This window comes from Eupeodes corollae, chromosome 2 (assembly GCF_945859685.1).
Source record: "Eupeodes corollae chromosome 2, idEupCoro1.1, whole genome shotgun sequence".
In the NCBI taxonomy this organism is placed as follows: domain Eukaryota; kingdom Metazoa; phylum Arthropoda; class Insecta; order Diptera; family Syrphidae; genus Eupeodes; species Eupeodes corollae.
Window position 1 is genome coordinate 867,773 of NC_079148.1, and position 23,926 is coordinate 891,698.

Genomic DNA, 23,926 nt, shown 5'->3' on the forward strand with positions numbered 1-23,926 from the left:
CTTACTTTCTGGTATAAGAGTGATCACTATGGAGTCGCTTCCATAACTATTTATTACTGTACAGTTGTATTTGCCATATTGGCTCGATTGACTGTCCCTTATTATGAGGGAAGCTTTCACTCCTTCCGGGAAGTGCTGCTCCTCCAAAGTGTATGTATCATCCAAGCTAACATTGATCGGATGACCTTCGAAGAGCCACAGAATGTTATCAGACTTTGGAACGCTAAAAGCTAAACAATCAACTTTCACTCGATTTCCTATCGAACCGAATTGAATTTTGTGCGATGTTATCATAGGAGCTCGCTTAACATAGACTGTAGCTTCGGCTCCTATTTCTGGAAAACCTAAAACATTGGCCTTGCAATAATAACGACCAGCAGAGTCCGAGTTGACTTTCAGAGTGAGGTTGGACGAGGTACCCACGACCTAGAAAAAGAAGTTCTTTTGTGAACCAACTGAAAACTAGAAAACTGATGGAATAGGTTTTTACCCTTTCTGAATTCTCATTTATCCACTCAATTTCTGGGGGTGGATTGCCATCAACTTCGCATCGCAGATTGACTGTACTTCCGATATCAGCTTCAACTGATTCTGGTCGATGTTTAAAAACTGGACCGTCTGAAAGAATTGAAATTTGTTATTGGATTTTCAGGAAAATAAAAGTTTAAAAATACTTACAACTTATATCTAATGTTTCGCTTTCTTCGCTCTTTCCAACGGCATTTAATACTTCACATTTAACTATAGCATCGTGATATTGTCTTGATATGTTGTGAATAATCTAAAAGTTAAGATTTAGTTCTTAAATTGTCTTTTGAATGTTATCAAAGAATATATCGTCTTTACCATTTTTGTAGTATAATCTCCAGTTACTAGTTCATCATTGATAAACCATTTATAACTCAGTTCTTTGGGATTGGCATCGGCTTGACAAGAAAGTATGACTTCTGCTCCTTCTGGAATCCTTCCGCCAGCCAAAGATCCACCAACAACAGACACTGTTACTTTTGGTGCATATTTAACCTTTGAGAAAATTTAATATAGAACTTTTAATATGATCGAAACATTTTGAAAAAAAAGGCTTACCTCTAAAAGAAGTTTTGCAGAACGGTATGTCCTGTCTGCGGTGTTTTGTGCTTGGCACGTAAATGTTGTATTATGGTGCTCCTTTTTGGGAGCTAATTTAAGTATAGATTTGGCAGTTGATCTACGTGAATCGGCTAAGGGTTCCTTAACATACTCAATGCCATTCGAGAGAACATTTCCAAGACCATCGATCCATGTTATCTGTAAGTATTTTTAGGTTAAGAAGCATTTTGATGAAAGTTTGTAGTTATTTTGTCATAAATTATACGTGGGTATTGGGTTTTATGTCAGTTTGGTAAAAGAATGCAGTATCTTGTGAATCATTTATTGAATTCATCTGAACATTGGGACTTAAAATTTTTCAAAAACCCAATATTTGAACTTACAAAGATTGCAATCAGTTGAACGCAATTTAATGAGTGCAATCACTTCAAGTGAATGAATACAAAAATGCACGAAGTCTCAAATGATTGTAATCAATTGATTCCAGTCAAGTAATTGGGGAAAAATGATTGATGATTGTAAATAAAATTTGCAGTTCCTTTCTTTTATTGAATTAAAAAAATACAATTAAAATAAACTGAAATCATTAAAGATCGAGTTCTTTAAAAATCTTTCCGTTTGCTTAAAAGATTTTCTGTTCTTGAGTTATTTTACTTTTAATGCGATTTTGTATTTTCCAAATACAAAAAGTTCCAGTTTTTTTTTTAAACAATCACCAGTTCAACTATCTGGAAAGCTATTTGGCACTCGATGGTGGAACGGACCTGGATGTCACTAATAGAATAAATAAAGCTTGTGGTGCATTCGGAATGCTTTCTAAAGTGTGGAACTCCAGGAATATAACGCTCCGTACCAAGTTGAAGTTGTTAGTTTGCTAAACGTGGAAGTACTCTGCTGACATCTCGAGAAGGTTGCAAGCTTTTGACAACCGCTGTCTACGTTACATCCTGAACATCAGGTGGCCACAAACCATACCTAACGATGAACTGTTGCTCATCAGGACTGGGCAAACAAAAGTGGGTGTTGACATCGCGCAGAGAAAGTGGCGCTGGATTAGCCATACATTGAGGAAGCCGGACGATCACATTGCAAAGCAGTGCTTTTAATGGAATCCTCAAGGTAGAAGGCGCCCTGGTAGGCTAAGAGAAACATGGAGATCATCTGTCGTGAAGGAAGCTCGGTCCCAAAACTTGGAGACGTGGTCCCAGCTGAGGTTTTGGGCTAGGAATAGAGACAGATGGAAGGAACTGGTTGCCGCCCATGCTCCAGGAGGAGTTAAAGTGCTGCATGCTACTAGCAGCCGGAAACGAAGAAGAAGAAACACAATTTTCGTCATTGACAACGAATTTCCTGCTGTCATTATTTTTATAGTTGAAATCAATTATTGGAATTTTTTGACAAGTTGTTATTTTTCGCCAAAAATTTATTTTTATATTTTCCGGACGGAAAATCATTTTTCTGAACAGCTGATACTTTTATTTTTAAAATGGTTCGAATCGTTCCACTGATTTGTATTCTAATTTCACATATGTAATTCCAATGATAAATTTCTGTCAGTGAACATTTTTCGCTGGATTTCCATCTTTTCAATGATAGACATTTTTAATGATCGCTATAAACGACCTGCCGACTAAATTTCAATAATTGTTTTCAATTATGAAAACCAATGATATCTATAACTGGCCCCTTAAGGTTAGAATTCACCATTGTAAGTTGAAAACGGCACGCTTTCAATATTTCTGAATTGTTTCCGAAATTTTATTAACTCTTCCAAAAATGTTTCTTTAGTGTTTTCCAACCTTTAGAATTTCCAAAACTTTAATTCTCTTATACAGCTGTTATACGATTTGCTATGTTAGTTGTTGTCCTATCTTAGCATGAACCACAACCACATTTATTCTATGTTCTACGTTATGTGTCTTGGAAAAGAAGCTAATAGCAAGTACAAAAACCTCGAAAACACACCACAGCTTCTCAATTTTAATAAATTCGTTGTTGAATTTTAAAATCTTTTTGTTTTTTTCCTTACCTCTGCGGCAGGTTTCCCACCAACGGAAACACACTCCAACTCAATTTCTCGGTCCTCTGTGGTGACCAAGTAGTCGCCTTGTAGAATTTTCGGTGCTTCTGGCGGCACCAATATTGTCAATTTAGCAAATCTCGAACGGATGCCCGGTTCCCCTATAACACATAAAATCGAATAGGTAATATAATTTCCATTCATTGAAGACAAATTATGTCTCAACAACAATAAAAAAAAGAAGACAATCCAATAACATACCTAGAGGGCCAGGACCGACTTGACACTGATATTTTGCATCGTCATCCAACATAACTGGATAAATGTCCAAAGAGAAATCGCCTGAAAGAAACCAACATTATAATTTCCTTTATACTCGAGTAATTTCGTATAATTTAAATGATCTGAAATGAATAGAATGGAGAGTAGTTGTACCTTCTTCATCACTGCCAACCATTGAATAACGCTCGAAACCGCTTAAATTTCGGTGTTGGCCCAAGCCAAAGTCGTCCTTTGTCCATTGCAAAGCTCCAATCTTGCCCATGACACGGCAGGGTAGCGTTACACGTGACCCAACGACAGCGGTTTGATCTTGCGGCTCCATAGCAAATCGTTGTCCTTCGGATGAAGCTGTTGCCGACGAAGACTTCTCCTCGCTTATGCCAGACACCTTGAGCGATTTGACTTCAGTGGCAGGGAGGAGTAGGACCAACGTCAAGATGATGACCAACCAAAGATGTACCAACGGGGTAGTCCTGATGGTGATGGTGTTGAGCGAAATCGAGTGGTGATTATATGGCATCGTTAAAAGTCAGCACTTCCAAGTGTCAGGCCACCGTCTTTCGCTCTGAAGCCTGCAAATGGACCAACAAAAATAACAAAAACTTTAATGAATGCGAATTTGTTTGATGGTGATGTGATTGGAGGAAGACGATGACGACGAGGAAAGAATAAGTAAAGCATTTAATGAAGATTGTGTCTCAATCTCAATTCACAACTTGAATGCATAATCCTCTCGTATAGAAGTGGATGATGATGGGGCATCTACGAGTGTAAAGCTCTAGTATTCTACAGTTTTCGGATTTATGGCCAAAACAAAACAAGCGATAAAGTAATACGATTATTGTTAAAAAGGGAGTGTCTAGGAGCTAAAGTGGCATTAGGAACCAAAAATAGCATCATGGTTTGCTTTTGCGTGGTGTATGCAACTTTTGGCCATTTATTCCATCGGCTTCGACATCGCTTCGATGGTCTTGGTCTATATAAATGGCAATTGGATTCTTTGTGCTATAATGCCAAACTCTGGCGTTATCGATACCAGAGATTTATTTATCGGCGGTGTTTCAGTCCGCTCTACTCTGCTCCGCTCCGTGCCAAATAGAGTGCTTTGGATGGAACTGTGATATTATCGAAAAATGGAGGTGCTTATGATGGTGTTCGCTGGGTTTTATGGGTGGCTTTAATATCTTTGAAACATGGTGTTAAGTTGGTTTGAATCTGCTTTCAGAAATTAAGTGATATGGATTTCCAAATAATGTGTCCCTATACAAATATACTAAAAAGTGTAGTGGGATGTTATTATGCATAATACAAAGTAAAATATTCTGAGCTAAAAAAAAACACTCATTTCTAAGTTATAAGTGCACCATTAACTTGAGACCCTGACTTCTATTTGCAATTACTTCAGAAATTGAAAATATAATTTTCATTTTGACGGCTAGATGGCTATTAAGTCATTATGGTTGAAAGAGTAAGCAAGCTCAAGACAAAAATAGATGTTTTGAGTCCACACAGAAAAAGTTATAGTTTAAATTGAGTAACAAAACATTGCTGATTTATATTATATATTATGCTATATTATTTCAAATTTGTTTCATTTCATAAAATGCCAAAATCAAACAAAATAAAGGAGACGACTGAAGTTAGACTCCGCCAAACACTTATTTCTGACAGAAAATGACAGCTATCAAACTGTCAGCGCCACCAGTCAAATTTAATAGTATTTAGTTTCTGTGTTATAAAGGGTTAAAGCTAAGCATACACAATTGGAAGATCTTCCAATATTCGCTGATCTTTTAAAAGTCTTCTTTCAATTTTATATAAAGTGACAATTTTCGGTTGATATTATCTAAATATTAAAAAATTTTTTGGTAGAAAATCGGCTAACAATTACAGTATGACTTCCAATTAAAAATTTACTGTTTAAACACTTGGAAGCCTTTAGAAAGCAGGAAACAATTGAAATATCTATTTCAGCGGGAAGGATTGCACACGGGCTCCAATCAATTTGACCACCTTCACTCTTGAATGACTCCGTTGCTTGTTATTTCGTCAGACGGTTACTTCATTTTACATTCTTTCAAAATCCTGTAAACTTTTGTTGTTGTTTTCTGCTCAAAAAAGTTTTACCAATTAAAAATTAGTCGTTGTTGGCAACAATATGAACCCGTATCCATTGTTTTGTTAAAAATAATAAATTGGCTGTTTAGATTAGTTGAAACCATAGCAAGAAGTTGGCCATTTTTTTTTTATAGAAAATTGGCCAAACAATTGCCTGTCAATTTTGTCGGTCACTTTTGACAGATAAAATTAAGTGTTTACATAGTTGTCAGGAAATTGGTTAACATTTTAAGCGAACAACCAGACAATATTGGAAGATCTTCTTTATAGAAACGATAGCTTTGTATATAAAACCTACAATGCTATTATGGACTAATGCTTAGGTCAAATGTCGACGTAGTTTCTAAGTGCAACCTTGTAAAGTGTCCCCGATGTGTTATACTAGAGTTTATACAATATATATCTACAAAGTTGATAATAAACCAGTTGCATTAGATCCCTGAATACACATTAGCCCCAGTGCACGCCTGCATCTTTTTAACTCGCTTGAAATGTCATTCTAAAATTGTGATGCGATTTCTGTCAAGTTCTTAAGGTCCTATAATATTTAACTTTTGACCCAAACCAACGAAAAAGCTGAGTCTTAAATAAATAATTTATAAAGTTTTCCTTGGGTGAAATGAATCAATTTATTTTTGATCTAGATCTGTCAAAAACGAATCAGCTTAACAAGTGTAGGTTCTATTTGTTTGTAATTTATATCGGTCGGATATAATTTGATATTTAAAAAATATAAAACAAACGTACTTAATACGGTATGGATGCAATATTAAAAAAAATTGTTAGGTTCATCAATTTCATCGTCTTTTTTTGAAAATGATAAGTGACAATGACAAACAATATTAACCTTAAATTAATTTTAAAATAAATGCTCTACGTTCAATACTATCCAAGAGGCTTAAGTAAGTTGCAGGAGCACAAGCCTAGAGATGGGAGTTATACTCAAGCTTTGGACGTGTAGAAGTCTTGTAGATAATAGCCAGATCAGAAGGTGTGAAACATTTCTTGCATCGCCTAAGGAAACCCAAACATCAGGCGGCATTTTTGGCGACATCGCGTTTGTGATCATTCCACAAGAGGTGGTTGGTGACACACATACTGAGAATATCAAGGTGTTCAGTCTCATTGATGAAAGTGCCATCCATGGATAATGGCAAGGGGGGTATATCTCGCTTTAACGATACAAGACAGCATTGGGTTTTCAAAGCATTGAATTCCACACGGTTTTTTGATTCCCATTGTACAATGCTTTTTAAGTCAGAATTGAACGAGGTTATCATATTTTGTCGTTGCAGTTCCACATCCGAAGAAGAAGAATGTGAGTTAGAAAACGAATATGAAAATCTAAGAGTACTATCGTCAGCGAAATAATGTATTGGATTAGAAGTTGCAGAAATGAGATCATTAATAAAAATAAGAAAGAGTGTTTGAGATAGAACAGAGCCCTGGGGTACACCAGCGTTTATTTAATGGACTTCAGACTTGAATCCATCCATTACTACTTGTATTGAACGATCCGAAAGATAATTACTAATCCAATGAAGCAGAGATTCATGAAAACCGGAAGCTCGCATTTTTGATAAGAGAGCCTGATGCCAAACCCTATCAAATGCCTCTGAAATATCAACTGAAATAATCTTACTTTCTCCAAAACGATGTTAAGATTTGCTCCACTGTTCGGTGTGATTAACCATGAGATCACCAGTGGACCTATTGCAACAAAAGCCGTATCATTAAGAAGCTTTCGATCTTCGAGATATTTCTTGAGCTGATAACTAATCAGAGTTTCGATGAACTTGAAAAGAAAGGACGTAAGTGCAATCGGTCGGTAATTAGACGGTGACGAAGATTCGCCTTTTTTTTTAATTGAACAATTTTTACTGAATTGACAAACCTCACTGAACAGAAATGTCAACACAGTTTCTTAACTGTCGAAAGATAGAGAGAAACCAATAAAACTTCGTAATAAAAAAACACCCTAAAGATATGAATTTAAAAAACTAAATAAATTCACTAAAATATCTTGAGAACAAAAATAATATTGACTTCAGGATAAACCATGAAGTTTTTAAAATTTGGTGTAATAACAATCAACTCAACTAATTTTTATGTTTTAGTTTTTGGACTCCAATATCTCAAAAATTTTAAGATAATTGCAATGTTTAATCAAGACCAATTCAAAATTTTTCCAAACAAGGCTCAGAAACGCATGTAGTCCCACGGTCGTTTGCAAAACCGAAGACTGCAAGTTAGGTGTTTATGCGCATTGTGCGGCTTCTTGTTGCGCAAATCCTAGTTACACGAATGATGTTGAAATCGGCCATCAAGGAATGAAGTCATTTTTTAATTTGCGTTTTCTTTCCATTCCGACGTAATAAATTTAAGAAATTTCTCAGAAACCATTTTATTCTGAAAGCTTAGGGTGAAATAGTATGAAATTAAGATTTTGAAAGATGATATTCCAAGGACGAATATAAAATTGTAGGCCCTCCTTTTTGTACCACAAAACGACTTTATTTAAATATCGTCCTTAGAGCGTGTACCACTTATTTAAATAAATACAAATTTAATTTGAAATTTAATAAATTACATAATAATATATCAAATCGCATAAGTCATCATTTGGTATTGCAGCTCGTAGTAATAATTGCTTTGTCGTTTTTGTTTTTTTTTGAATTAATTTCGGCATTAACTTGCATATATTTTTATGTGTATAGTGAAATGTCACACATAATCCTATCTTATCAGGTATTTATTGAGGCAACGATATCAGGATTATACCATTGTTCTTGTCAATTCATCATTAACCTTTATTTAAATTTTTATCAACACTCCATATCACAGGGGGTTGGTTTTGGTTGTTGGCCTTTTGGATGTCGCGCCGCGTCGTCGTACGTCGCATCCTCGTTGGCGTGCGTTCTCGTAACAATGAATTTATTCAAAATAAATTAAAAATATTATTTTTTTTGGGGGGGTATAATGATAATTTATAACACAAAGTTAATCCTTTCGGAATTCCAAAGGATCACATAGCATTACCGTTTACATGGGACTCGGACTGGGTTTCGAATGCTCTGCTCGTAGAAAGGTGTACAAAGTAAAACTCTTATATCCTCTTTCTATGCCTTCCTACAAATGTATAAACATCATCACAATAAGTTTGATGTGTCCATGGGAATGTTCTCAATTTAAATAGAAATTTCAATCAAATGGAATTAAATCTCTCCCGTGTCCCATATTTACAAGAGTGATACCTATAGATTCATAGATACATACATATATCATTATAAAGGTGGTTTATGTAGGTAAGTTGAACGTTGAAGAAGTCTGATGTAGGGTGGATAGGTCGTGGAGTCGTAGAGTCGTGGGGTCTTAGAGGTAAAAGTGATGGAAGTGGATACACCACACACTCCAATATATGGGAGGCAGGAAGTTAATTATGAATGACAGCGGTCGGTGCAGGCTATAATTTATTCCGTAATTATAAATTTTTGATTGATGTATATAGAGAACCTTTACACATTCATCTATTATTATTATTCCAAAAGGGACTACAATCTATAAACGTGTGTGGCTATAGATACGAGTAGGTTAGATACATCAACCAGATATATGTATGTTTGTACATTGTACAACTCCTTTGTGCTTCTTATGTCCTTCTATTAGTGAATGGCTTAGAAGGGAATTAGAAGAGTAATATATATGTATGTATGTCTGTATGTACTTATGTAGGGTAGGTATTGAATGTCCCCCTTACAAAATGTTTTCCGATGTGTACCTACCTTTATATTACTTCACCTCACAAACCTCCCCCTTTCGACATAACCCATCGCATCATCCTGCTTTTCATGATCCTATTGAGTTTTATTTAGCGCTAGGGTTGCCATGTCATGGTCAATTTCAAAATATTTGTAGCCCAAATTCGCAGTTTAAAAAGTAGCCCAAATAATAGCCCAATTTGAATTTAATCTGGTAGCAACATCTAGAACATATTTTTTATTTAAAAACCGTCATACGAATATACAAGGTATCAATATTAACGCACTTAAAGATTTAAGGTCGACAAACCAATTTAAAAATGTGTGTAGCCTAAATTTGAAGCCGAAAAAGTAGCACAAATAATAGACCATTTTCAACTTAAACTCCGACGGTTTAAATTAAAATGTATTTTATAAAAAAATAGATAAGATATCAATACTTAAAAGCTTAAGTCCGAAAATATTTAAAAATATTTGCAACCGAAAATCTGAGCTAAAAAAGTTGCCCAAATAGTAGCTCAATTTCAATACAAAATCTGACCGCTTTAATTAGAATTTATTTGTATTCAAAAACATCATACAATTAGGTGAGATACAATATTAACGTAGTTAAAGTTTTAAGCCCGATAGCCTTGTTCAAAAATATTTGTAGCCTAAAGTCAGACCCGAAAAAGTTGCAAATAAAAGGCCAATTTTAACTCAAATAGGCAAGATATTAACATTAATACAGTTAACGTCTTAAGCTCAATAGGCCAATTTTATAATGTTTGCAGCCTTAATTTGGAACTGGAAAAGTAGCCCAATTTCAAATAATATTCTGAAAGCTTCAAGTACAATTTAGTTTTCTTAAAAAAAAATATCAAACAAATAGATGAGGTGTCAACATTAACACTATTTCTATTTTAAGGTCGAAAATCCAATATACAAATATTTTATAGCCTGAATTCGGAGCCGTAAAAGTAGCTTAAATTATGGGTCAGTATCAATAAAACATTTGACAGTTTTATTTGAAAATATTTGTATTTAAAAACCTTCATAATTAAAAATATTAACGCAGTTAAAATTTTAAGTTCCACAAACTAGCTCAAAAATATTTGTAGCCCAAATTGGGACCCAAAAAAGTAGCCCAAATAAAAGCCCAATTTCCACTAAAATAGATGAGGTATCAAAGCAAATACGTTATCGTTTTTAGCTTAATGGTCCAATTTTATAATTTTTGCAGCCCAAATTCAGAGCCGAAAAGTAGCCCAATTTTAAATAACTATATGTTTAGTTCTCAATATTAACACGGTTAATATTTTTAGCTCATTTTATAAATATTTGTTTTCAAAATTTGAAGGAACATAGCCCAAATAATAGCCCAACTTCAAATAAAATAGAGAAGCTTTCAAAATAAACACAGTTAACGTTTTTAACTCGATAGCCCAATATGAAAATATTTGTAGCCCAAATCCCAAAAAGTATCCAAAATAATAGCCCAATTTGAAATTGAAAATCTGGCAGCATCAACTTACGAATAAAATATCACTCACAGATTAGATTTGGGCTAATTATAGCTCAATTATGATTGGGTTGTCAGACAAAAATTAGGTTTGGGCTATTTATTGTCATATAAATGTCATTAGGCTGTTATTTTCTTATTAATTTTTTTTTCGGTAATTTTGGATGAAAAATAGCCCAATTTGCAATAAATAGCAAAATATGTGGCAAGCCTATTTCTGCGCTACGAACCTTACATAAATATCTATACGTGTGATACAGGTAAGAAGAATAAGTGATATAGCGGTCGGTATGCATATGCAATAATGTGCATATGCCAAGTGCATCCGAAGAGCACACTCCAAAGAAATGAATGAAACGATATGATGTGGAAATCAGTCATGAGGATACTTGGAGATGCTCTCTCCAACTTCTGATGATAGATAGTCGTCCTGGCATAGTGGCATGATGGCATAAAGCATAGGTACGAGGTACACCAGTAGTTCTGGTATTGGTACTGGGTACTTGGATACTTCAATGCCAAAGAACACACATCATATTGTCGATTGAAAGGTTCCTTTCCTTGCCTTTCCTTGCCTTTGCTTTCCTTTTGGTTTTGCTTTTGCTATTCCAAGTTCCAACTCTGAACAAGGTCGCGTATAAAATACAAACCGTATTTATGTAGAATACGTAACGTAACCATATGTAGGTACATTTGTTTGTATGTTTGAATTAAATGTGGTTTATCGATTGATATCGACTGTTATAGCTACGTGCCTTAATATGGAAAAATTGTCCTCGTCCTCGACATCATCATTATCATCATCATCACCAACATCATCATCATCATCATGGAAGTAGTCGTCGTCCTGGTCTTATTCGTATTCGTTGTAGATGTCGTCTTCGTCGTCGTAGTCAAAATCGTCCTCGTTTTCAAATTCATGCAGTATACGACAAAGACGACGACTACGACGATGAGGACGACTATGACTCTCTATATGTGAAGTATAAGGATTAAATGACATTTTTCTCATTTGGAATCGATTTTTGTGCGATTGACACTTTTCTATTTTCGATTGCTACATTTTGTTTGAATGTTTACAACACGCCTGGCCCGTTGCCTGCCATCATGTATTCCTTAAGCTGCTATATAACCAAATATCGGATTTATGTACGGTACGAGTAGTAGATATGAATGCAAAATAACGTGTAGCTATTTTTAAAGGCGATTAATTTAATGGGGCCCTTAGAAAATAAAGGTAACATAAAAGCGGAAATAGGGAGGTGCATACTTTCATGGAAGAGATCCTTATTGTTTTGGAGAATATTTCTGTTTTGGGTTTAAAAGATTCATGAAACACAGATTAACAGAATTTTTAGTTTCGAACTATACACTTTTAGTTAAAGACCTAAAAATTGGTTTATTGACGTTTTCATAGAACTTAATCCAAAAATCATTGTACAAAATAAATGTCGTAAAATTTGAAAGGGATGGATAAAATGCGAGTGTGATTTTGCTAATTAAAAATCTAGATTAAATTTTTAAAATCTTTAAGGTTTGCTTGCTTGTTTGTTTGTTTGTTTGAACGTATCAATTTCAGGGACTACTGGTCCGATTTGAAAAATTCTTTCAGCGTTAAATAGCACATTTATTAAAGGCCATGTAACGTAACGCCAAGACTTGTGCGAGTGGAGGATAAATACAAAATATTTAAAAATCACGGATTTTTTTAATTTTGAGAGCGTCCACCGCGTGCACTGCGGAAACGGTTAAAGTTTTGCTAACATAGTTTTTGACAGAAATGTTTTCCTTTAATAGTTCAGTGTATCTATAAAATTAGGTCACTGTAACCTTTTTTATGGTTACCTAATGTGTCCTAAAATAAAGCATGCGAGCAACATCGAGGGACGCAGCTAAGCTAGTAGTTTAATATTTTACTAAAGTTTAAATAAAAAATTGCTACTTTACTAACATTTTAAAATACTAGGTACCCAAATTTAGGTTCGTTTGCTTTGTTTTATGTTTTTCAATCATGAACTGTCATTTTTTAGGCGTGTTCTGTTATTTTTTTTGTAATTTTATATGAACCTTATAATTCCACAACATCGTTAAGGAAGCTTGCAGTTAAATGTCACACATTTCTAGGAGATGACTTACATAAAATTAATAAAATTATCAAATTATTTTTCTTCGGAAAGTTTTCAATCATCAATTTTTACATTTCGTAAAGATTTCTTCAAACGTCATTGTGACTTTAAGAATTGGGTGTGTTCAGAAATATGAAAAATTGACATCTTAGAAAACAAATCAAGACTCTGACCTTGTTCTGTAAATATCACATTGCATTATTAAAAATAATTGTATGACATTTTTATTAAGGTCTTATTGTATAAACAATTCTTTACAAAAATTGTATATTTTCTAACTTTTACACTTAACTTCACTATTTTTGTATGGTTATTTAACATTTTCAATAGTTTCGAGACATAAGACAAAATAACTCTAAGGCGCCAGTTATAGCTATCATTGGTTTTCATCATTGAAAACAAACAGTGGAATTTTTGGTGGTTTATAGCTATTGAAAGCCACCGGTAAATTTTTACTGACAAAAATCTGCCATTGAAATTGTGTAAAATTAGAACATAACTCAGTTGAACGATTTGTTTCACTTTTTAACATAAAAGTATTAGCTGTTCAGGAAAATGAATTTCCGTCCGAAAAATAGAAAAATACATTTTTAGAGAAAAATAAATGCGTCATTACACTTTTTTCCTCAAGAAAGAAAATTCTTTGTGTGATTTCCGATCGATCAGTATATAATTTTAATTTCTAATCAAAGAGAAACACCGTCAAAAACGATTAATAAATTTGTCTCGATCGATTTTAATGATAGCTTTAACTAGCGCCTAACTCCTTCACACTTCTTAGCTGTCAAACAAAGACGTTCTACACTTGACTTGAAGAATGGAATAAATGGCAGCGTTCAATGTTAAATAAGCTCTTCTAGGCGGTTATAGGATACTTTATTGAATCAGTTGCATAAAATGAGATATCTGTCAAAAGTTTCTGATGTTCATAAAAACTAGACAAAGATTTAAATTTCTACATTGAAAATGGTTGTTCTATAAAATTTCAATCGTTAATTTTGTATAAAACTATGTACTTCAAATATATTTTCAAAATTTCAGGTTTCTTTATATTCAGCTTTATGTTTTTAATATATTGAAACAGCTATTCTGTCAGATAGCCACAAACACTAGAAATTCTTGGATAGCTTTAGATTTGATTTTTGATAGCCGTGGTAGTTCATATTTGAGATTAAATTCTGACAGTTAAATAAAGTGCTGAAGCGACTTTGAAACTTGCTTTGACCTTTTTGTTATCTAAATCGAGTTAAAATTAGCTTCATTCAACTCAATCCAATTGGGGAGCGATGTTAAATTGAAATTTGCAACGGAAACCCTGGTTTAAAGAGATTGACAGCTGATACCTTCCTTTTTAATGTGTAATGCAATAAATTTATATGTGAAGCTTCAAATGTCATGTCAACTTTATTTCAATTTAACTCCAATCCGAGTTGAGAATGACACAAATCAGGATCTAAAGTCCGTCCATATTTCAACTCAAGCTCTCGATTTTGCTTGTAAACGTAGCAAACGATATCAATTCAAAACTGATGTTTTTAACATAAGACATCTTGTCAACAGTGTCCCTATTAACTGTCAAATAAAAGTGGAAATCTATTCTATGAAAGTTTAGGTGCATCACTGTATATCTGTAAGAAGTTTCCGTCTCATTTGAGTAAAAGACTTTTCTAATAATTTCTCTTAAACCTCTTGAAAAGTCGGTGACTTATCCTAAATCCACTCCTGCTATACTAATATAAGAACTTTAGCTGTTATGGCATCGACAAATAAAAATAAAATTTGACATAACAATAATGTGTATTTCCTGATGGCAGATGATGGCAAGGGATTTGTGAGTCAAAACCCTTCCTCCACAACGTCCTAGGTCCTTCCAAAAATAAACGAAAAAAGAACTAACTATAAAGGTATAAGTATTGGCGGTAAAGTGTTCCGTGCCTTATAACCATTTAGGTGGGTATCCACATTGGTAATCAAAGAGATGTTTATTCTTTTGTTTACTGGTGAAAGAGGAAAAAGTGAAAATGTCACTTTTTTCTACATATCTGATTCCATTTTCCAAAGTGAGGAGAAGTTCCTTGGTTATACGTTTATAGTTCACTTCCGCTTAGCACTGCACCGCTCAGCACCGTACCGCACAGCACATCAGAAAAAATGTTCATTTTTAATTGCATCCGAATGATTCGAAAGAAAATAATTCCACTTTTCACCAGATAGATAGGGAGGAATGCATTTCTATTTCAGTTCAGGTTTTGAATGACAAATTGTTTTAGACCTCATTTTTTAACCAAAAAATTAGAGAAGAAAAATAAAAAAAAAACCAAAACAAGGTTGACAGAATCCATTTATTGAAAATGAGGGTTTTCATTCTCGTTTTCGTTTTAGTTCTGCTGATGCTGCATCTGTGATAAATGTTACATAAACCACATATGGTTGGATAATATTTGAAAATTATATTTTGAAATTACATTTGACATAAGCCTTAGTTATAAGGAAATTCTTTTTTCGTTTTTCTATGATGGCTAACCTAAAATGATGTCTATATCTGTCTCTTTAGCTATATTCGTAGATAGGTATTTAACTATATGCAGGATGTGGATTTTTGTGTGACGAACAAGTCGGCTGTCTATAGATACTTAGATAGGAATGGAACATGAAGGATTCTATGGTGTAGGGAAGGTGGATGTTTGATATTTACCTTGAAAACTTGGTCATGTTCCTCCTACTACTATACTACGTTATAGGTTATGTTGGAAATCGCATGAGTAATTTTTGGTGTACATTCTTCATGAGGGCGATGCGATGTAAAGTTTTTGAAAAGTTTTATATCACTTAAGGATCAAGTGCTTTTAAGTTTTTGGAGAACTTATATAAAGATAGATTGGAATGAAAAGGGTTTACCTATTTCATTAGAAGCTAAAGATTATGTAATGAATGAAATAAGAGAATACCTTTGTAAATTTAAATATACATATGTACATACCTTCCCTAAACATGTTATAGGTGTTTGTTCATCTTATGTAAGTTGAGTTTGTAGGTAAAGTAGGTGGTATGGCAAGTTGATGAGGAAGGAATGTTTTATGGGTTAAGTATTTAAGTCTTATTTTTCAATAGATTATATTTTTGGAGCACTAGGAATTTCTATCTTCATGTTTTGAGGAAGACGAACGAGGAGCAAACAAAAAACTTTATAGGGAAATGTTTATTACATCTACATAATAATTTTAAATGGAATGTGATTCAGAGAATTAAATTTATTTATAATTATTTTCTCCCTCATGAATGTTTGGTTCCCATAATAGATTCTCCTTTCTTACATAGTACATAATTATCCTTAAGGTCCTTTTTTGATTTAAAAAGAATTTTCTAGTTCAAATATAGCTTTTAATCTAATTAATCATAGAATATTAATAAGGTTGGGTATTTATACATATTTTGAATGATTTAGTTGACAAATTGACTTCTTATTCTTGGGAAATTAGGAATTAGGAGGAGTGTTTTAGATTCCGAAGAAAAACTTAAAAGTTGGAGATATGTATTTCTGTATGCCTGAATGCAAATTTTCTTAAAACTTGTGATCTAGTTTTTTTTTGTACACCATACATTTTTTAGAAAGTTTTGTTCGAATTTTAATTTTATAATGGCAGAAAACTTTCAATAAAAAGAATATAAATTACTAGCTGCACCCGCGGCGTTTCTCTTTACAAAAGGTTATAGTGGAGTGGTTAGAAATATTGAAGAGGAAGAGTTCTCTCATACATTGTTTTAGTAAAACTTTAATCGTTAGCCCAGCGCACGCAGTTTAAGTTCTCAAAAGGAAAAATAGTTTATGATTCAGAAATATTCTTTATTGGTGCTCCCCTCGTATTATGCGTAATGTTATATATACTATAGATTTTCTCAATAACTAAAACATATAACACTGAAAGAATTTTTCAAATCGGACCAGTAGTTCCTGAGATTCTTGTATTCAAACAAGCAAAAAAACAAACAAACAAGCAAAGAAACAAAGAAACTCTTCAGCTTTATAATATCAGTAAAGACTCAAATTTATTCATGCCACTTTAAACTACATATATACCTAAACTCAAGTGTATTACCCAAGGCGTGTTGGTTAGTGCGTATGACTGTAGTGTAGTGAATTTTTCAACTTTTGTGAATCCAAAAAATTCCGTACTTTCAAAAACGTAAGTGTTCCGAAAAGTATGAACGTTTCTTTGGGTTATTTATTTACTTACATCTGCATCTTCTCTAAAATATGCAAAAAATATTGTAATTTTTGAATTCTGCGTCCTTTTTAACAATCAATGTTTTGTCGACTAAATCTGTTTCATTTCCCCTTTCCCCTCAAACAATTCATCCCTAATACCTATACTTTTAGAAATGCCTTTCAATTCACTCGTAAGGTAAATGTAGGTCTTACTGTCAAGTATAGTCAAGTATAGAGATTCTTTCTTAACCGCACATTAAGAATGTGCAATGCCTTATCCAACTCTGTTTTTCCCTCCGAGTTTAAAATTCTAAACTTTATGGCCAATTTGTTACAGTACTTCTCTTAAATCCTACTTCCTAAGGCTGTGTTTAAATTTAAAATTTAAGTCAAGTAATAACCCCTTTAGTTTTTGAAAAATAAGTAAAAAAACTTAAGTCGGCTGAAATGAAAAGCTTTTTATTTAAAAATATAACAAATTGAAAAATAAGAATAAACCTTTTTAAATACGAAAAGAACATACAAATTCAACATAGATAAATGCTTTTCCAATAAAAGGTTTCAATTTGAAATTAAAAAAAAACACTAGTATTTTTTGAAACGAATGTATTTAATTTTTGTTTTGTTTTGTCATAAACAATAGAATGTTTGTCATTAACAATAGATGTTAACCAAATCGCCATTAATTCTATGTTTTTGAGCATTATATCCTTTTCATGAGATTGTACATCATCAAATTGCACATTTGCAATTCTATGGATAACTTCCCGAATTCTATGTTAAATGGTTTTGAAGTAGTATCATAGACCTTATCTATCACGTGGCTCCAAAAAAAAAGTTTAAAGGCTTTAAACCAAAAGATTTGTTGAGCAATTTGATAGCCCATTTTTATAGTAGTTTTTTGATTTTTTTTTCAAAATAGCGTGTAGTTTTAACTTGTAAAAAATCAAAGAGTGGCAAATTTTAAAAAAGCTTCCCAAATTGAGGGCTTTTCAAAATGAAACCTCTTATTGGAAAAACCTATACTTTCGTCTGATACCTAATCTCATTTTTGTAACGTTTTTCATTTAATCAAAACAGTGCATGTTTAATTTGCTTTTATTTATAATGCTACTAAATATTTCAACGTGCCTTCTCGAAAATAGAGCTCACACTGAAAGGTTTATAAATATTTACAAAAAAAAATCTTATTATTTTCCTTGAGTACTTCTGTGTGTTTTGAAGCACTGAAAAAAAAGAAATTCCATCATCTCCTACGCACCCATATTTTACAGGAATTCATTACAAAAAAGGTCAAAGTGTCAGGTATTCCAGAATCCTTAAGTCAATTGATTAAAATCTAAAATGCACTCGAATGTTTTTCTTATCTTGATAACCCTGAACTTCAAGCTTATACGTATATTCCTCTTACTCGTATATTTGAATCAAAGCTTTTAAGTCTTTTTTTTGAGGCGGTTCTCAACCTAAAATAATTCAGCTCGTTTTTGTCCCTTTCTATGTTAGGTATACTTGAGTATATATATATATATGAAAGGTTACTTCCATTAACATTATACCAAAATGAGATGTCAATGGGTTGATAGCATTTTCTCAGGAATTAAACATTAACCTTTATTGTACCCCTACATAGGTATAGGTATATTCATAGGTACACATGTTGTGTATTTTTTAAAAAACAAGAAAGAAAAAGGTTCCCTGGTGTTTTGCTTTTTCAAAAACAGTGTCAATAAAAATCTTTTCAAACAATGCAAATTCAAGAAATTGGAAAATTAAAGTGTTATTTTTGTTCCTACGAGTATGTTTATAAACATATGAGAGGATATAATATATTATGTGTACCTTAGCTCAAATTATGATTGAAGTTAAGATACATATACATTGGGTTTGGATACCTGGAATTTGGAACCTAAGGGACCCATACCCAACATATTATTATTATTTATATCAAAAATTAATGCATTTATGGTGTTTTTGGTTTCTGATGTTGTTTGTTGTTGCGTATACTTTAGGAGAAGCTATAACAAAAGACTGAAATGAAAAAGATTTGGCCCTTTTTTCTTTTGTTTCAAATATCTACCATATCTAAATATAAATCCTGAATATATATATGTATGTATGAAAGTCATATACTATATGCTAATGGAAGAACGTTGTCTTAAAACAAATATACAACCACATCCTGCAAAGATAAATGAATCCCTATGAGCTTATTTTAATATTTAATGTAAAGTCCGTGGCTTGTGAATTAGTTTCAAATGGATCTTCTATATATGTATGTACTCGTACCTTCCGAATATGCCACGAGTATGTAACAAAAAAGTCGTTGCCCGCCCGCTTATACCATCGTCTAAACAAAACCAAACCAGCATCAGAGTAAAAGATACAAAAAAGTGTAGAAGGTACCTAAGAATTATTACTACAATCCTCAGTAGTTCCATTAGATTTCAAAATTAGCAGGAACTCCCCTTTTTATATTTTACAGAGAGAGGGTTTTTGTTGTTGTACGAGTATAAACGCACATAAATACATTTAATAGTCATCTGCATTATATTTACTTTGAGCCAGTTAATAAAACACAAAAATATAAAGGTTTTAAATGAGTTAGGACTTAGGACTTGAAGACATCACCACAGAAAAAGCAGTTAACTTAACCAGCCAGCTAGAGGAGCGTTACGTTAGCTAAACGAGAATAGGGTTGTTCGTCGATATTTATGACCCACCTCCTCTTGGACTTTTAAGGAAACGGAAGTCACGTATTGAAATTAACGACACGAATTGGTTTGGTTGTTATATGGCACCATTGGAGTCGTCCACCACCGACCGCCATGCCATGCTACACCATCCTATACCTATTAAGTGAATTGATAAGAAAGTGCTAAACTCAATAAGCCGTAAATTACTTTTTGTAGCATATATAAAATTTTTATACGAATTGATAGGGAAATAAAATTAAAATAAAAAAACGATTCGGTCAACATTAAATTCGTTTAATGGATCTTTGCAAAATGAATATGAAATATCCTTAACTTTTAGATAATTAAATTTATCTATTTCAAAGTCGTCAACTGAAAGTCCGAAAAGATATTAAAATATTGCATCATATTCTATACTTAGTAAGGACTAAATACCTAAGTAACTTTCTAATTTTTGCTGCAAAACAGAGTGTTCCAATGATATGTGTCATTTAGAAAAATTTGAATCATTTCAAATCCTTTTCTTTTTTGAAATGAATATGAATGTCAATCAAATTGTACCTATCTAAGGTTGTTGATTATCTTCCGACTCTAAAATCAATAAGCAATTTAAGTATTTTTCAAAACCAAGGAAGCATTACATTGAATGTTTTTCAAAACTTCAAAAGCCATCTTTTAAGTTATAAGAAATTCTACACTTTTCAAGTCATATCTATACCAAACAAATTTGTGCGTTGCAAAATCACGCTACAATTGTTTGTTAAGAACTATGTTGTGTTTTACCTTAGCTTTGAAAATACCGTCTTATGTGGTTTTTGTTGACATTTATAAAATGGTATATTTAAACAGCCTGAACTAAACGAAAAAATTGATAAGTTGGAATTAAAATTTATGAAATTTTGGACCAATGTAATCGCAAAAAAATAATTTGTATGACCTTCTATCTTTCGAAATTAAAGAAGACCTTAGGACATTTGGTGAAACTTATAATGAGTTTTCAGCTTACTTTTTATGAAACCACTATTCCGGACTTAATTCAAATGTAAGTTTAAGAATGCTTGATCTGATTTCTAGAGTACTTTCAATAAGGGGTTTTATTTTCAATAAGTAATATTTTGACATTAGAAAAGTAAAAAGAACGCCATTCCTAATAATAGAACAATTCACTACGACAATGGTGTACAATTAAAAGACATGCAAAAGTAAAGAATTTTATAGGTGTACAATACTGAAACTGGTGCAGAAATTTAAAATTCAGAGGAATATTTTATAAACATTGACAATAATGTTACTGGTGACAATTTGTTGATTTACAACTAAATTTTGCGAATAAAATAGCTTTATTTTCTAAAAACAACTTTAGTACACTTATTTTGAAATGTGTAATGTTGACTGTCACCTATTAATATTTTGTGAAACACAGATTTGTCAGACAATTGTTACAAAGAGACATACAATTTTTAAAACTTTAACAAAATTAGCATATCAATGAAAATTGGTAAAGACACTGAAGGCATCGTTATAAATAAGATACAAAAAGTCCCTTGTGAATATACAAAATTATTGAGGTTTTTCTGCACAAAAATCCAGGTTTTAGGCTGAAAATTTTAAACTGAATTACTACAAAAAAAAATGTTCAGCTAGACTTTAAAGATCATGAAATTTTCTACAAATGAGCTAAAGCTACTTTTATTCTTAAGTCAGCAAGCAAGCGTTTAGTAGTTGCAGCGGTTTCAAATAAATGTCAAATATCAAAAATATCGATTTTTCATATATCCTATTTGTACGATACTTTGTATTTAGTGTTTATCTATCAGAAAACATATTTTTTAAATAGTATAGGATAAGTGTCAATGCTGTTGAAAATATTTTGTATCTTCTTTTGTTAAATATGTAAATGTCCACATAAGAATTTAGACCTTTTTTTGCCAGCAAGCATATTGCAGGCATTGGGATTAGAAATTGTTGAAATTTTGAAAATTTTCTTTTATTGCATCCTAAATAAAATAAAATAGATAGACTTGACGCCTTATTTCAAAATGCCTTGGCATACCTAATTAAAATTAATTTTTAAAACACATCTCACAACACGTCTGCACTCGAAAAGCACAATCTACTTCTACATCTTAACATACCAACCATTTGTTTCCTCTATAAATAATTTAAGTGTTGACCAAATTGTATTCAATCTTGATGTTTTCAACTCGGCTATTCACTTCTTCAAAAAAAAAAAAACACAGCTTGTGTAATAAACATTAAGTGATTTCTTTCAAAGAAGTACTAGATTTTTAAATATCAAAATAAAACCTCTTATTGAAAACCTTGATTTAAACTAGAAAAAAGATGGAAACTATTCTTTATCAATAAGAAATGTCAACTTGTGAGTTGCTTTTTTTCATCAAATCTAACTTTCCTACAAAATAAAAAAACAAAGGTATATTAAATTAAATAAAACTAATTTAAAATTTGGAAAAATTGGACCTAAATTACTAAACATAATACGATTGACATTTTTATACACAAGTTTTTTTGTTGAAATGACCCTTAAGACATTAACAACGTTTTATTCAAAACTTATCTAAAAATTAAGAAAACAAAATAATGTTTTTCTTATAACTTTTTTTGAAACATGAACAAAATACTTTTAACTCAAGAAAAAAACGTTTACATACGTAAAGACTATAGGTAGATACTTTACGTTACTCTACTTTACCTTACTTCGAAATAAACAATTTTTCAATGAATTTTCAAAGGCACGACTTTTGTTTTTTACATTCTGACTCTTGGTTAACATAAAAGATAAATACAACTCATTAGGTACGATGACTTGAAAAAACTTTTGTGCGAGTAAAGAAAAATGCTTAGAGCAAAAGAAAGTTTAATGTCTAGGACATATAAAGTGGCAGCAACCAGCCAGCGCGGCGGAGCAAACGCAACACACGGTTATAGACCTTATTGTACTTATACGTATCCTTGTTCGTCCTTTTTTTCTACATAATCAAAAAATAACTTCCAATAGGTACCTAAATGTGTAATACATTTTTTTCTATAATTTTTAAACTTTAGTCTATGGCTGTTTGTTTGAAATTCAAACTTTTTTCCTTCTTGAAAACAACCCAAGGAAGAAAAGTAAATATTGTATCATCATGACCAAAAAGTAAAGGGATAAACCTCTTTTTTTAAGTAGGGTTTACCTCCTTTAGCTATCTAGACGAATATTATTTAAAAAAGGCTTAAATTATAAATTCATAGACATTCAAGATAACTTTGATAACTATATTATAAGAGGTTGAATTTTGACACAAACTGGGTGGAACTTTTTGACACTATGCTTAAAAGAACATAAATCCTTTTAACAATTCCTTCGTCGTTGAAGGTAGTTAATAAGTGCTTCTAATGGGTGTTTTTATTTTTGAAAGATTTGAAAATTAAAGTAAAGGTGTGTTTTAAGCTGCATGAGAAGTTTCGATGATTTTTCTCTATTTTTTAACAATTGAGTCGAAGTTTTGACATTTGGATTGTTTGACTTTAGAACAACCTTTTTTAAATTGTGAAAATTTATTTTGAAAAACGAGTTTACGAAGTTCATAGAGCTCTTTTTCCATTAACAGAGTATAGTGATGCATCTTGTTTTAAATTTAATACGGCTTCGTCAATAAGCAAAAGTTCGGTATGTACTACTCGTAAAGCGAACACTATACTCAAGTAATTAAAGAATCAATAGAAGATCCGTTAAAATTGACTGTTTTGTGTGGTGTACCAGCTGGCGCCATCATCTTTTCTTATTTATTTCGAAATGAGGAAGAAATTGCCTTAACAGTGAATTATGGGTGGTATTTAGACATGAAGACTGTTTTTTCGACGGCGTTTGTTTCCAAGAATACTATGCAATTTGACATATAGCGCACTTTACCATCAATTTATTTTAAGATCGTTATTTTGTAACCAATTTATTTCTATAAGTGATCCTGTAAACTTGGTTCCTCGTTTGTGTGACTTAGCCTCATGTATCCATTTTTGGGGCTATGTTAAGTCAAGCAAGTCTTAAAGCCAGACTTATTGGAGAAAGTATTGAAAAATTGGACTGATCAAAAAAATGCCATGAAATTATCTACCAACTTATAATAATAAA

General features: G+C 32.4%; 1 protein-coding gene across 1 annotated transcript in view; it reads right to left on the bottom strand.

Moving 5' to 3' along the window:
- Nucleotides 1-23,926, bottom strand: part of LOC129946773 (irregular chiasm C-roughest protein) — a 50,323-nt gene that overhangs the window by 1,753 nt on the left and 24,644 nt on the right. The window contains exons 2-9 of the mRNA XM_056057090.1: nt 3,545-3,963; nt 3,371-3,451; nt 3,119-3,270; nt 1,087-1,287; nt 847-1,023; nt 679-781; nt 491-618; nt 6-426 (exon numbers count right to left, since the gene is read on the bottom strand). Of these exons, the coding sequence (XP_055913065.1) occupies nt 6-426; nt 491-618; nt 679-781; nt 847-1,023; nt 1,087-1,287; nt 3,119-3,270; nt 3,371-3,451; nt 3,545-3,911 (1,630 nt within the window). The 5' untranslated portion in view covers nt 3,912-3,963. The remainder of the gene's footprint in view (nt 1-5; nt 427-490; nt 619-678; nt 782-846; nt 1,024-1,086; nt 1,288-3,118; nt 3,271-3,370; nt 3,452-3,544; nt 3,964-23,926) is intronic.